At 32.6% G+C, this 14967-nt stretch overlaps 2 protein-coding genes and 1 long non-coding RNA gene across 5 annotated transcripts; 1 reads left to right on the top strand and 2 right to left on the bottom strand.

The window, feature by feature from the left end:
• Positions 1 to 1041: 1041 nt before the first annotated feature.
• Positions 1042 to 4589, bottom strand: LOC106788688 (E3 ubiquitin-protein ligase SIAH1-like). 2 transcript variants are annotated; one of them, XM_014752172.1, is made up of 5 exons: positions 3946 to 4589; positions 2818 to 3175; positions 2218 to 2457; positions 1952 to 2144; positions 1042 to 1860 (listed from the first exon to the last, which is right to left on the bottom strand). In XM_014752172.1, the coding sequence occupies exons 2-5, from the start codon at positions 3044 to 3046 to the stop codon at positions 1683 to 1685; spliced, it is 840 nt and encodes a 279-aa protein (XP_014607658.1). In that variant the 5' UTR covers positions 3047 to 3175; positions 3946 to 4589; the 3' UTR covers positions 1042 to 1682. The 2 variants fall into 2 exon arrangements, with proteins under 2 accessions (XP_014607658.1, XP_014607659.1); XM_014752173.1 differs by lacking the exon at positions 3946 to 4589 and adding an exon at positions 3571 to 3922.
• Positions 4590 to 7748: 3159 nt separating this feature from the next.
• LOC106788680 (RNA-binding protein squid-like) lies at positions 7749 to 9736 on the bottom strand. Of its 2 annotated transcripts, XM_014752164.1 has the most exons (4): positions 9392 to 9736; positions 8850 to 9319; positions 8058 to 8443; positions 7749 to 7995 (listed from the first exon to the last, which is right to left on the bottom strand). In XM_014752164.1, exons 2-4 carry the CDS (start codon positions 9201 to 9203, stop codon positions 7992 to 7994), a joined length of 744 nt encoding a protein of 247 aa, XP_014607650.1. In that variant the 5' UTR covers positions 9204 to 9319; positions 9392 to 9736; the 3' UTR covers positions 7749 to 7991. The 2 variants fall into 2 exon arrangements, with proteins under 2 accessions (XP_014607650.1, XP_014607649.1); XM_014752163.1 differs by having other exon boundaries at positions 7749 to 8443; positions 9392 to 9547.
• Positions 9737 to 10824: 1088 nt separating this feature from the next.
• On the top strand, positions 10825 to 11512 carry LOC106788681. The gene is made up of 2 exons (XR_001381927.1): positions 10825 to 11238; positions 11329 to 11512. It is a non-coding gene; the product is annotated as an uncharacterized LOC106788681 (long non-coding RNA).
• The last annotated feature ends 3455 nt before the right edge of the window (positions 11513 to 14967 follow it).

Below are 14967 nucleotides of genomic sequence, written 5' to 3'. Positions count from 1 at the left end.
ATAATAATAAGAAATAAAATGAGAAAAGAGAATAAATATTATTATAATATTCTAATTAATTATATATGAAATCTATTACGATGAAAAATGTATCCTCGATCTTTCCAAACTTATTCTTACTTTGACTATGACTTCACATTTTTTTCTTTAGATTATTTAGTTTAATTATGTGTGTATCAAGAAATAAACTACCTCTTTACAGGGATAGTTTAATTGATACACGCTATTATAATGTTTAGTTTTTTGCCATCACCTTAAGGGTTCGGATCGTATGACGGATAGAAAAACAAAAATTTGCAATCGCGTCGCTACGTGACTCACGATAAGTAATATAACTAAGACATACATACATATATATGTATATATATTTTATATAAGTATATATATATATATATATATATAAATTTATATAATATACCTATAAATATACATGATGATATACTTATAAATTTTTATATATGATACTTATAAATTTATATATATAAACTTATATAAAATAAACATACATATATATGTATGTATGTCTTCTTACTTGTATTACTTATCGTAAGTCACGTAGCGACGCGATTGTAAATTTTTGTTTTTCTATCCGAATATATATATATATATCATATATACATATACGTGTAACAAGCACGTGTTTTGTATGCAGTACTAGGTTCACTTCATGACCACAGAATTTGTTCTCAAGCTATTTCACGGAAAATGTCTGCATATAAAAAAATGATTCGACTATATGAAATAGTCGAAATCTTCCATTTCGCTCTTCCAAACTGCAAACAATATAGTTAATAGGTTTATAAGATATCGCCATTCTTAGTGAATTTATCTTGCTTGATATCATGGGCAATACGCGCATGTTTGAAAATATTGTGTAATTTACAATTTTATAATTAACTTACAGCGTATAAAATAATATCTGTAATGCTGAACTTTTGTATATGTGTTTTATACATTAAAATCTAAATATATGTATACGATTGCGTGAAATAATACAAGATAACGTTCATATCAAGAAGAATTTGAAAATTTTTTTTTTTTAAATAAAATTCGTTAAAAATCAAATATTCCTGTCAAAATTCAAACAAATTATTATGTCGGTAGAATTGATCGTAATTTTTCGTTAGCAGTGCATGATACATCTAGACAAAGAGAGAGGGAGAGGAAGAGAAAGAGAAAGAGATGAAAATGTTTAAATAGATTAGAAATAAAGATATAGACGAGTCTGTTAGGTAAATCGTATTAAGTGATGATATTTGTGATGTACTCTTAACATTTAAATTAATATAAAATTCGCTAAGGAATATTATAAATAAAAAATTGATAAGAGATGACTAAGAGAAAGCATCGTGTTATGACTGTCAGGTACTTTCTATAAATTGGCTTTTTTAGCTGCTTTAACCAAATAGCTGTTTATCTTCTATTCACATGTATTATTAATATCACATACAAGTATACTTTAAAGCTCCTACACGGATGTTTCTGTAACCAAGTGTGTAAATGTTGCACTTTGTCAATCTATTTCCAATATTTTCTAACATCCATATTGCTAATATTCATCTGTGGTAACATGAAAGAAATTATGTATGCATAACAGGCAATCTTTCGTGTCAGTTTAGGAGTTCAATTCAAAGACTTCACGATATGTCTGAATGATTCTAAACTGTTTTCTCTGGCTTTCCTCATGCCATAGAAATTGTAACATTAATTCCTAGGTTTCCGTTATCCGCAAAAAAATTAGCAACAGACGTATCAAATACAAGGCAGTCGGAATTTAAAATAGCAGACGAGACCCCTTCATGTATAGAACGTGGCATAGCTTCCCACGTAAGGCGTCTTTTATGTCCATTTAATTCTAGCCTATTGAAAATTATGTACATTGACATAATTATACGTGTTTTATAATTATATTTATTTAGAATTATAAAAAAAAAACGAAAGTGAATTTTACCTGTAAGCAAAGTTTTCTGCTTGCTTTCTCGAACCAATCAATTGAACAATCGCAAAAAATTGTTGATGACCGTCGTATTTTTCCTGCTTTTCCAGTACCAACATGAAATGATGACCGTAACATGATTGCATCATTACCCAATCCACAGCTCCGGGAAGATTTATATCAGTTGCGAGAAAAACTATGTCTTCTCCTAAGATTAATCGCGATGAACCGTTACTAACATTACATATTATGCAATGTAACTAATAAATAAGAACGCATACCTTGAAGAGTAGTAATGCTTTTATGACTCGTAACAAGATGCGGCATCACTTGTTCGAGAGATCCCTGCCACTTACAAGATGCACCAGGACAAGGACAACTATATGGACGGAATTCGCACACATCCTCGTGATCTGGCTTTTCGGTATGCATCAAAGATACCGTGCATCCGCTAATAGAGTATTTGCAAGGAAACATTACATTACTCGCTACCTTTTCCATAGCCAGATTGCGAATATTACCTAATTTAAAAGAGAACAAACACGATAAATGATACATAAGAAGTAACTTTTAAGAGACGGACCGTAGATACTGACTGTCGTCAGGTCTTTTGTCAGCATTTTTGTTTGCTTTTCTTTGTCACAAACTACTATACTAATTAATATTATTATCTTTTTCCTATTATAGGTTTAAAATTGTGAAATTAAATGAATAACGAACGTTTCCGAACGATTAATACAATCTTACTTTGCTTAGATAATAGAAAAAAGAAAAGAGAAAAAAGAAAGATAAGATTAGGACTTTGTATATATTCCACGTTGTATTAGATAATTGCTTTAGCATAAACTTAAGTATATAATATTCATATACATTTGACGTACCTAATGGGCCTCTACAAGTAGGGCAACAGGTAAGTTTTGGTCGACAATTACTACAAACGAGATGTCCACTTTGACACTGCAAGATAGGTGGTAGTACATAATCAAAACAAACAGGACATTCGAATAGGCTAGCTAAATCAGTTGAACTGGTTAACGCTGATACGGATGAAGCTGAGGTACTTGCAACACCCCTTCCTTTTTTTCCTGTACTTATATTTAACTGTGACATCTTCTTTTTCTCCTAGGTTAAGTACCAAGGTAAACAGTTTGATAACACAAATACAATAGTTTTTCAATACCAATGGCCTCGTTCAGATTTGGTGCAATCTCCTGGCACTTATCAACTCCATATCTGGAACTTAATTAGTTATTATTCCATTTAGATTAAATAAATTTTAATGTACCACGTTTACACACACATACAAATTATACAAAGCAATATTTTAATATAACGTTTTTTTTTTTTTTTTTTTTTAAATACAATATCTCATCATATAATATTCAAACAAAAAAAAAACGAACGCGTATTTAAATCGAATAAAATACGAAAAAATAAATTAATCTTGATTCACGTTGAAATGCATAATAGATATCTCCGTTGGACGTATTAATCGTACAACACAAATATTTATAATCATTATATAATAATATAGGTTTTATTCGCGATAATACTATCATTGGAAATATTAAGCATAAAAGTTTTAGGCTATGGAAACAAAAAAAAAAAAGAAAAATGAATCGCAACAAACCAACCCTGCGTTAATCTTATTCGTGTTCAGTAAATTCATTGTCACCGGTATAACCATCAAATTCTCACTATTAAGTGAGAGAGTATTTCTTCAACAACGTATAATGTTTCTCGTGTTACGAGCCAATTCCATTTACGGCTGATTTATTCGTACACACGAGTAAAATAACGCACACCCGCAAAATAAGTAACGAATGCAAAGTGTCGTAATAATATGTAAGTAAAAAAAATCAACACATAAACAAGAGAGAGAAAGAGAGAGAAAGAAAGAAAGAGAGAGAGACACGGTGCGATGATGAACATGTATGATGGACTGTAGCGGAAAATTCCTCCACATGTAGCGCTATGGGCAAATAGAAAATAAAACGTGCTCAACTTACCGAGGATTTAAATAGTAGACGACGAGTTTATAGTCGTTGTTTGAAATAATATGAGAACTACTGCATGCATGATCAGGATTGTGACATCAGATTACATTGGAATAATGATGAAAATTTCGATCTCGATGTAGATGTCGATGTCGAGGTCGACGACGACGACGACGACGACGACGACGCCGACGACGACGACGACGACGACGACGTCGACGAGGAGGAGGAATAAGATGAAAAAATATACGATAACAGTTGTAACAACGACGACGACGACGACGACGACGACAACGACGACAACGGTTGTTGCTGTTTTAATAATAACGTCGGTGATATCGACTTCATGCGACCACCCCTCAACTCTGGAGCTTTTGTAGCAAACGCTTTCGATATTTTTCGGTACATCGATGATATATAAACAAACGTGTTAATTATTTCGTCCGCGGGAGGCTACATGACAAAATCCCGCGGCCTACGATTAAGCATAATCCGCTCTATTAATTGTACCAGTCCTATGTGAAACATAGTGTAACAGCTCTCGCTTCTTATTCGTACTCCCTTAGGACAACACCACCGTACAATGTAATGGGAAGCGATGACACTGCAGCTGCCTCCTCCTCCTCCTCTGCTACTGCGATTACACCCATGCACAACTGCCGCTTTAACGTTTAATCCGAGTTCACATACCGAATTTTTACTATCTCGTATATTATTTCACAGAATATTCTCGACGAATAGAAATCCGATTCGCGTGCTCGGTTATTGACTATTGGTTGGGAAAAAATGTCGTCATTAGTTATGAAAACCCGCCCATAATCAAACTATATCGAACAAAAAGAAATATGTATATATATATATATATAGATATAGGATATGTCTCATTCCGATTGGTTTAATTCGAAAAATATATTCGACCAATCGCGCGGTTTAACGGTATTATTTTCTTAGTTTCGTATTATAACGATTTTTATATAGAACTAGAGTTACGAGAATAAGCTGAAATAATATTTCGATGATTCCGTATAACGCTTAAAAACTTATTTTATTTAAAACGGCGTGGTTGTTTGATTAATAATAAATCGAAACTTTGGATTATGATTGTTCTAGAAAAATAATGAACGCAATTTAATGTCAATTATTTAAATATTTGGATCAAGTTAGAATTTCGGCATTGTGTGTATCGAATCACAGAACACATTTTTTTAAAAGTGATTGAAAACAATTTTGTTTGCTTTTTTTTTTGTTTTTTTTTTTAAGTAATAGGCATTTTATTTCTTGCTATAATTAAAATATACACTGTGTCATGGGTGAAACAGGCGAATATTAATTAATTGTAACAAAATATTATCATGTTATTTTCCTTTAATTTCACACACTTTTTCTTTTTTTTCTTTTTTTTTTTTTCTTTTTTTCATCTTTTTTTATATATATATTTTTTTTTTTTTTTTTCACACGCAGCAAAATAGTATACATAGTATACATATTGAATTTCAAAAGCATAGTTGGTTTGGTTTAATATCTCGTATGTAAGAACCCGATCAGCGGAACATAATTATTTTCTATATAAGATTTAAACCAAACCGTAGATACACTTTTGTAACCATTGAATGTCTTTCGAATGTATTAAGCTTGGCCAGCCTTGTAAACGACATAATTTCGATGTATATAACGTAGTTTTCGGTGCATCATTTAGAAATGCGTTTTCTTTTTTCTTTTTTTTCCCTTTCTTAGTTGTTGTTTTACAATAACAACGTTAATGAATTGAATTTAGCGGTCAAAAAATTGTACGATTAATACCGATCATCGAATTGTCTAGATATTGTATCATGTCGAATGATATACTACGTGTTTGAACAGTCTTTTCGCGATATGAAGAGCAGAAGTTTGTAATATCAAACGGGAACTGCTACTCTCGATAAAAATGCGAAAGAAATGTCAATGTAGCCTAAACGATTTCGTAACTTATAAATTGTTCATTCATATTGTATTTAGAAACATTCTGTTACTCCAGTGTCTGTCTTAAACAAATTTTGTTTTTGCTTTACGCGCTTAGATGTAATTATTTTCGCCGTATTCGTGTGACATTTACGACATAATGAGTACAAACGCGACGTCTAAACTATACTACAACGTTATGTTACAATTAAAGAGAAGAGCAAATACACGTATATACTCGTAGAAATGATCTATTGAAACTTCAATAGATCGTTGATACATACATATATAAATATATAAATNTAAAATTTATAAGCATTATATAAATCTCTTTCTCAATTGTATTTGAGTATGATGAAATCAATAATTTACTTGAATCAGACATCACACATTTACAAGTAATTAGTTTTAAACAGTTTGAAAGAATGTAAATTACGATAGGTTCAGATTTCAAGCGATAGAAATCTTTTCGTTTATAGAGATAATTCAGACTGAAATATAACTACAATTGTGAATATTAGGCTAAGTAAAATATATTCAACAATTCTATGTTAACTTTTTTTTTGTCATTTTGGTTTACATATTAAGTGTGAATTCGGTAAAATTTTATTATTAATTTGGATTGCTTTTAGATCTGTCTAATTATTCGTATATAAAAAAAGACTCGTATAATAATAAAAATTATTATTATTATTTTTATTCATTTTAGAATTAATTACATATTAATTTCATACTTTGTAATATAGAAAAATTAAGCAGGAGAAATGTTCCCATTACTCTATCTAATTATATACATATATATACATATATGTATATATATATGTATACATACATAAACATACACATATACATATATACATAAAGCAAGTAATATATTTGTGTTTGTTTTTTTTCCTTTTCTTTTCTTTTCTTTCTTAATGTTAAAGTTTCTTCAATGACAATTTTCGTTATATACGAATTACATAGAAATATTACTCGTAATTTAACGTCGCGTAAGTATCTCTTATGTTTAATACCCAAGGACGTTCATATTTTAATTATACATTTTTCAAATGTTTTAACTTAATTCCTATATCAGTATATATACTTAGGCTAACCTGCCTATGCACACAAGTATGCACATATTAATAATTCACATAAGTTACGAGATTTATCTTTAGATTATAAACAATTATATATAATTGAGCATATGGATATAGAATAATAATCTTACAAGGAAGAAATACGATTTAATGTGAGCAAATTTTTTTGGTCCATAATCGGCAATTTGCAATAGAATAGAAACATATTTAAAAAAAAAAAATAGAACTCACACCACTGAGAAAAAGAAAAAAACAAATGCAAGCTATACAGCGTTCTTGTTTTCTTATTTTTTTTTTCTTTTTTTTTTTTTTTTTTTTGAGATAAAAATAACACCAAGCAAAAAATAGAGTATATCATAATGCAACCTAAAATTCTAAAGAGTGGTTATGGAAATAGCTATGGAATAGCCAAAGAAATTTAATTATTTAGTAGATGAATTATTAGTATGAGAGATGAGTAACAAGTAGATAATATGTCATTCAACCTCGGATTTTTTCTAGGGATCTAAAAAATTTATATAATTATTAATCGAAACATAGATCATGAAAAACTATTTTTGTAAATATTTTTATTCAAATTTAGTAAAATTATAGTTGGTATTAATAGTTTTGCTTTTATTTAAGAAAATGCAAACCCTATTAATACTTGTTCTTATTTTTAATCCGTAGATGGGAGGCAAAATGTGCATTTTATAGAAATTTTATCCGTATCATTTAAATTCTTAACATCAATCATCATTGCGCCAAAGTAGTGAGAAAATTTTTTTTAACAAATTTACATAAAGGTATCTAATATTGTACAGACATGACGTACGAAATTATTGAAATTTAAGGGAGACGATATCGGGCATTTATAATACCTTTTTCCATCTAAATTCCCTTGTTTCAGTCAGACTCTAACGGTAAACCTCCCTGCTTTACTCCTGTATTAGACTTGATCATAAACATGTGAAGATTTAGTATTTCTAATATGGTTGATGCTTTTAGTATGGTTGATGTCTCTGAAATTGACGTGGTCCTTGTCCATTGCCTCGTGGTTTACCTTGAGCCGAATAACCCATATTTTCATAACCATCGTAACAAGTATAATCATAATTTCCATACATATCGTCATAGCCTCCTTGATATCCGTTGCAATATTCCGGAATATAACCATAGCCACCAGCATATCCATAACTGTATCCAGGTCCCCAAAATCCTTGTGGTCTAGGATCTACATTAACTTTGACTTTTTTAACATCTACTTCCTTGCCATTAATTGTTTGTTTTGGAGTTTTCAGTAATTTGTACACAACTTCCTTAGAATCAAATGTTATGAAACAGAAACCCTTCCGTTGGTTTTTTACTTTATCAAACGGTGCCTGCAGCTCGACTATTGTTCCATACTGACTAAAGTATGATTTAATATCGTCGTCTGTAATTTCAGGTGTCAGACCGCCAACAAAAATTTTTCCATGTTGTTGTTTCTTGCTGACTCTTTTTGGATCAACCTTTAAAATAAAAGCATATATAAATTATATCCATGTTAATTATAATTGAAAGGATAGTATGAAAAATAATGCACGCTTCACGGACAGCCAATATATTTCGACAAAGGAACCAAGGAGAGAGTTATTTCTAAGATAGTAAAAATAGAAATAAATTGTACACGTGAAAGGAAATTATTACTCGATATTTTTAAATAGGTCGGGCGCGCGTCAAGAACAATAATCTTTTGCGGATATAGCAGCAGCGCCGGCGAGTGGAGAAACGGATAGAGAAACAACGGTTGAACAAACGGTTGAAGAAAGGAGGGAAAAAAAATTCCCTCAACGCGCAGCTTACTACTATATTATGTCGTACCACGTTGTGCAACCTTTATGTAAAATCTTTAAGATTTACAAGAGAAGTACTTACCTTACGTTTATTGATGTAATGTTCTCCCGAGGCAAGTAATTTGTCGATCGTTTTAGGATTGGCGAAAACCATAAATGCAAATCCTCTAGAGACGCCGGTATACGGATCGATTTTCACTGTAATGCTCTCGATGTCTCCAAATTTCCCAAAATGATCACGCAATTCTCTGTCTGTGGTATTTCTCGATAGGCCACCGACGAAGAGCTTACGCTCGTCATCCCTTCCGGGAATTCCAGCGGTCGGCTGTGGTGCAGGCTGTTGATTTTGCTGTTGACTCTGCTGTTGACTTTGTGGTTGTTGATCATTCTCAGCAGCAGCCTGAGCTTGATTTTGGTAGCACTCAACCGTCGCCATCGTTATGATAGGAGAACAATCAAAGTAATTGATTAACTAGAGATACGCGATAAAACTTCCTCTGAGATTAATTTGAGCGGCAAAAAACGTTTCAGCAAGGTTTGAAGTTTTATGATCTGTAAATGATATACTACTCAGCACACGTCTTATAACAGCTTCTCTACAGAACCGGCGCCGGCTTTACTTACCGAAAGAAAGAGAACAGTTTTGTGTCCAATATTACGCTATACTTCAAGCTAAACCTTATTGGCGATTTCTATTTGTTCCCCACTATCTGCTTCTCCTCCAATGGTAGCAACCATATCGCAACATCCACCGGAAACGAATAACAGGGACATTCGTTTTATGATTAATTATAGAAATGTCGCGTCACTTGTGAAAACGATTCATGAAAGGGAGAACGAAAGTTTGCGTATATGCATAATTTTTCCACAAGTCCGACCGTTAAACTTCCTATCTCGTCTTTGCAATTAATAGTTTTTTTTCATCCTCTCCTTTTGGAATTTTCATAAGAGAAAGAGCGGGAGGAAAGGGATCCATTGTAAGGTTTCCACCTTTATTTCATTTGAACGTATAGTCTTCTATTTTTACAGCATCATATCCGGTTACTTCTCTTTCGCGTATGTGTTTTGTTACGCCTTGCCTCGGTACGTTAGAAACGCACCTTCATATTATTTCCCTCCAATACGATTCTGTTACTTAGGCGTTAATTACCATCGTTTTCTGTTTTGTATTTCAACTTGTATTTATTCCAATTCAACGATGACAATCATTTTATTATTTACAACACGCTCCTCGACCAAGTGAATTTGTTAAATGTGATTCCATTTATTTCCATCAAGGTATCGCTCATTTCTTTTTACATTGATTGGTTGATATCCCCAACTGAAGAATAAAGATACTTGTCCAAATTCGGAGGAATCATGAGAGTCCACGTATTAAATATACAAATATAATCGGGCCAAGATTATATAAATAAAACTCATCTCTTCGGTAACCCTAGTTTATCCTTTTTTTAGTGGAAGAGTTTAAGAATAGTATTAAGGTTCTACAAGTATATATATATATAAACAGGCTTGTTATTAATTATAAGTTATACGTACCTATGTATTTGAATCAAAAATTGACAGTGTCAAACGAACAATTAGGAAAGTTGATTCTTTGTACGATTTCAATCTGTCTTTTGTAAGTTTACCATTCTTCGATATTTTTAAATTCTTTTTATATCTTTTATTATTCATTTTGTCATAAACTCATCATATCATCATCTTGCAATCGGCAGACGGTTGTTAGTTTAACTCGATGACACTGGTGTATCTTACCACTCTATAGTTTACATTCGAGTTTCCTATCGGGTAACGTGTTCATGGTGGTCGGATGTTCCATTGGTGAAATTTCATTCGTATGCAGTAGCAATGAATCCTTCTAAAAACTAAACTTCGAGAGAATGTGACGAATACAGAGTATCAGGAGTGGGATAATTGTAGGATTTATTTATTTTTCTTTCTGCTGTGTGTGTGAAAACTTTTATATAATTACACGTTACCATATTATATTATACGTTATATAATTACCGCACACCACTTTTAATTTGACGATCGTGCTTAGAAACACATTATTTGTTTTCAATTGTTTATTATCCATGAAAACTCCTCGACGGCTGCAACTGTTGTTTGCCTAGATGAATGATATCGTCAAAAATCGGACCGGCTATAGCCAGTCATTTGCAGCAACAAGTTAAAATGATAAAACAAGTCTGGTGTGTGTGTATTTATGCACGGACGTAAGAAGTTATATTTCTTTTGCGAAACACAAAACATTCTTTTTCGCAGCTTATATACAACACCTTATTCTTTTTATCTGGGCTGGGATTAGTTCTAAATGTTAACTAAGCTAAGTCTTGATGTCAATGGCACACGGTACTCCTAAAAAATTCGGTTCACCCATCCAAGTACTAACCGTGTCCAGAGTTGCTTGACTTACAATTAGTGATCGCGAGGAAACTAATGCTGTCAAAGCTGCACGGCCGTTGATTGTAAGCATAGTAGTAATAGGCATTAACACTTCTCTGCATTAGTTTTAAAAATCTCGAAAACTGAAACAAAAATTTGAATTATTTTATTAGAGAATCGAACGTGAATAATCGGCGCGAGAAGCACAGACGACTATACTACTTACGTTATAGCGTACCACGTGATGAATATTCATTTTTTTTTCTCACAATTTTTATGACTTTTTGAAGCTGAATAAAAATAATGCATTACTGTTTTCTTATATAACACAATAAAAATGAATTAAAATTATGTCTAGACAAAAAATAAATTCCACATTTTTTAGAATATCCTTTCCTGTGTATCTTAAATTAATTTTATATATGTAGATATATATAAAATTCTTCTTTTTCATATATGTATTCAATTTGATACACACAAATAAATTTTTGCGAGGCTAAATGTTTATATCAATTAATTATGCCAATTAATTTTATATATGTCGAGGCACAAAATTAATTCAGGTACTTACGTATTAACGCCACCGCGGCAACTAAAATTCTATTAAAAAGCCGATAAAAGGCAATCTTGTTGTTTATATATAGTAGCTGTATTGTTTACACGCAAAAACTTGTTATTTATTTGCACACGAAGCTATCTTTTGGTTTTCTTATTATTTGTTGTGTGCTAATTTTTAGTTGCCGCGGTGGTGTTAATACGTAAATACCTTAATTCATTATTTTTAATCTCTCGACTAAATAATAATAGTTTCTATTAAAATGAATTATTGTTTTTCTTTTATTTTTTTTATATTGTCGAAGATCCTTCGTATGTGTACATTTTTTATGTATTTTTCAATTCTCTACAACTTTTGTTTGAAATTTTGTTGGATTAAATGTGCCTAGATTCTAAGGTATAGCCATTTTTTACCCTTTTTAACCCTTTTTCTTCAAAATGGCACATCTAGTGCAACAAAATTATCACCATTCGATTCAGTGTGTCGAATTACCCCATTATATAAAAAAAAAAAAACGCATTTCCTGATGAAAAAGATGAAGTTTGCCTGTTTTCGACTGGTTTAGATGATTGCATTTTCCAAGGCTTCTTCGTAACACGCAAGCGTACACAACAGCAACATAAACACATAACACACTAAACATAAACACGATTAACATACACGTACACTAACACATAGACACGATTAACACGTGACAAAAAATACTACTATACTCGTAGTCCAAGAACCAGTGGTCGGTAGTAAACAGTATGTATTTTACCGAATTTCTTCAAGTTAATTTTTCATACCTATAATACTTTTGTATCTTTTCTTCCTGAGTGAAGCCGTATGAATCGCCACCGAGCTTAATTAGTCTTCTTCTAATGTTTAATAGGTATGAGAGATTCACTGGATTATTAACTGAACTGAAATACACCCTCTCTGTCGGCAATTGGATCTTGTACTGATTATGCAAAGCACAATACAAGATGGTGGGAATAGTTTAAGAAACGTCCTAGAGTGCGTTCAACTTAGGAAATTTGTAGTAGCCCGCTATCGACAAGTAGATTTCTACTACATCCTATGCAACAATCAGCGCTGCCACTCTCACCACATATTCTATGGCCAAGCAGCTCGAACGTCGCCATTCAACTGCGGCTAACAACGTTGTTTTCGAGGGACAAAAGACTTCACTTCTGTTTAATTAATTGAATAATTAACACGCGTGATTAACAACCACGTTTGTTATCCAATCGAATTCTGTAATAGTTAATTATCATTATATATAATTAATATATTGTTTAAAATAAATCTTACATAAAAAATAATAGTGTCGATCAGCGATTTGGATAAATCCAAATTCATGATCATAATTTATTCGTTACAAATTCTGCTTAGAAAGGTGAAATCAAATGAAAAGTTATCTAATGAAAGTATTATGAGACGAGCATATCAATGCTCAACTATTTAAATAGGCATTCATGAGAAGATCGGATGATGCGCACTGAACAACGCAGTTGATAGAGTAATGGATATAGTACTAGATACATTATTAGATATACTAGTTGATAGAGTACTAGATATGGTAGTGGATCAAGATCAGTTATCCAGAAAAAAAATTCGAATTTCCGGTCCAGTCAGTTCAACGGTTCAATTATTTTCGCTTACACGATAATTTTTGCATGGAACCAACGTGGAGCCATCTAACGGTTTGCCATTTTTAACATGGAATACGACAAAGGCCATGACGTCACTTGGCAATTTTCGATCGGGTCAAGCGACCAATAGCGCGCGTTTAAAATTTTCACGATTGTAGCGACGCGAGTAAGTTAACTGGGGAACTAGAAAAGAGGTTTTCAAGCGTCCAGCAACATTCCTCGAGAAAATATTGTCATAGAATTTAGATGTAACATTCGAGGTCAAATATTATGGTAGAGGAGGTATGGGTAAAGCGTGGGACGAGCGCCTTTATGCTCAAATACTTAATTAGGCATTTGTGAAAAGATTGGACGGTGGTGGGTCTTGGATATAATTCCAATGGATGGTCAAAAAATTCTTCCGGAAAGCCAAAAGATTAATGATTCGATTTCCGGATCCACTCAGTAGTCCACCGGCTGAATTTTTTCATGAATCCTACAATATGTATTTGCATCGTTCAAAAGATTAAAATCTATTGGATGAAAAGGATATACGACATGGCGATTATGTTTAATAAGGGCGTGCGCTAATGAATCGCGCGGTTAAATACGACACGTGTAACATGCAACTTGCTCGGTATTAGAATCAGCCTGACCTATATACGAGTATAAAACGTGTCTTGTATCCGTGGCTGGGTGTATCCAATATATGCACGGACATAAACGCTCCCATCAAACGATCAGACACAAAATACAATGTGTTGTACAAGTACAACACCGAGAAGGGTCATTATCCCCCTCAGCCATTTTGGTTCAGTGATCACAGTATTTTCATTTGGACAAGATGTATATTTAAAGTTTTCTATATTCTTTTTTTGGTTCGAAAGGTAGAGAAAACTCGACTAATAATAATAATAATAAAATTAAACAGGAGGTAGAGGGCAAACATATTCGAAGAAAATGATATTCCTAGTTTTCGTTTCGATTATAATAATAATCCATTTTCACAATTAAAATATGGGTTGATATATGTTTGAATAAAACACGCGATAGATCGTTGACAAAATGTTTTTCCCTTTGTCTGTCTATAGTTAAGAACTTGAAAGTTATTTCATTTCGAGGAACCTACTAGCATTTATATCGCGGTCGCAATAAAGAAGAAGAAGATGAAAAAGAAGAGGAGGAGGAGGAGGAGGAAAAGAACGCGTATCTATCTAAACGCGCGACCATACAAACGTACACCAACCAACCAGCTAATAGTACATTCGTACGGCCTCCACTTACGTTATTTTAATTTCCCCAGGGTACAATGTCCTTGCACGCGCGCTAATGATCGTTCTACAAGGTAGCTTGCAATAATGCGACAGATATTTATTCTTTAGTTTTAAAATTAGTCGAAATTCCCAGTGTGTCCCAGTCGACGGGAAAAGGGAAAGGGAAAGGGAAAGGATTCGTACGAGGATCCTTCAGAAAGAAATTACGTATTTGATAAATATATTTCAATTAAAAACACAACGGACGAATGTGATACAAGAATATTAGAAAATAGGAAAATAGTTGGTGGTCCTCTGTTGCAACCAAACCCCCCGGCCTCCTCCGATCACCTCCAGCTAATCCCCATCGATTTTTTCATGGCTGGA

The sequence above is a fragment of the Polistes canadensis genome, unplaced genomic scaffold (assembly GCF_001313835.1).
Source record: "Polistes canadensis isolate GaletaPanama2010 unplaced genomic scaffold, ASM131383v1 scaffold_148, whole genome shotgun sequence".
NCBI lineage: Eukaryota > Metazoa > Arthropoda > Insecta > Hymenoptera > Vespidae > Polistes > Polistes canadensis.
This window is presented reverse-complemented; position numbering and strand designations above follow the sequence as displayed.

Excerpts from the sequence above, each read along its gene's own strand:
- LOC106788688 (XM_014752172.1), bottom strand. The coding sequence starts at position 3,046 with ATGTCACAGTTAAATATAAGTACAGGAAAAAAAGGAAGGGGTGTTGCA. Across the intron at positions 2,458-2,817 it reads TACTTGTAGAGGCCCATTAG|GTAATATTCGCAATCTGGCT; the intron begins GTACGTCAAATG and ends CTTTTAAATTAG. Across the intron at positions 2,145-2,217 it reads AAGCATTACTACTCTTCAAG|GAGAAGACATAGTTTTTCTC; the intron begins GTATGCGTTCTT and ends GATTAATCTTAG.
- LOC106788680 (XM_014752163.1), bottom strand. The coding sequence starts at position 9,203 with ATGGCGACGGTTGAGTGCTACCAAAATCAAGCTCAGGCTGCTGCTGAG. Across the intron at positions 8,444-8,849 it reads ATTACATCAATAAACGTAAG|GTTGATCCAAAAAGAGTCAG; the intron begins GTAAGTACTTCT and ends TTTATTTTAAAG.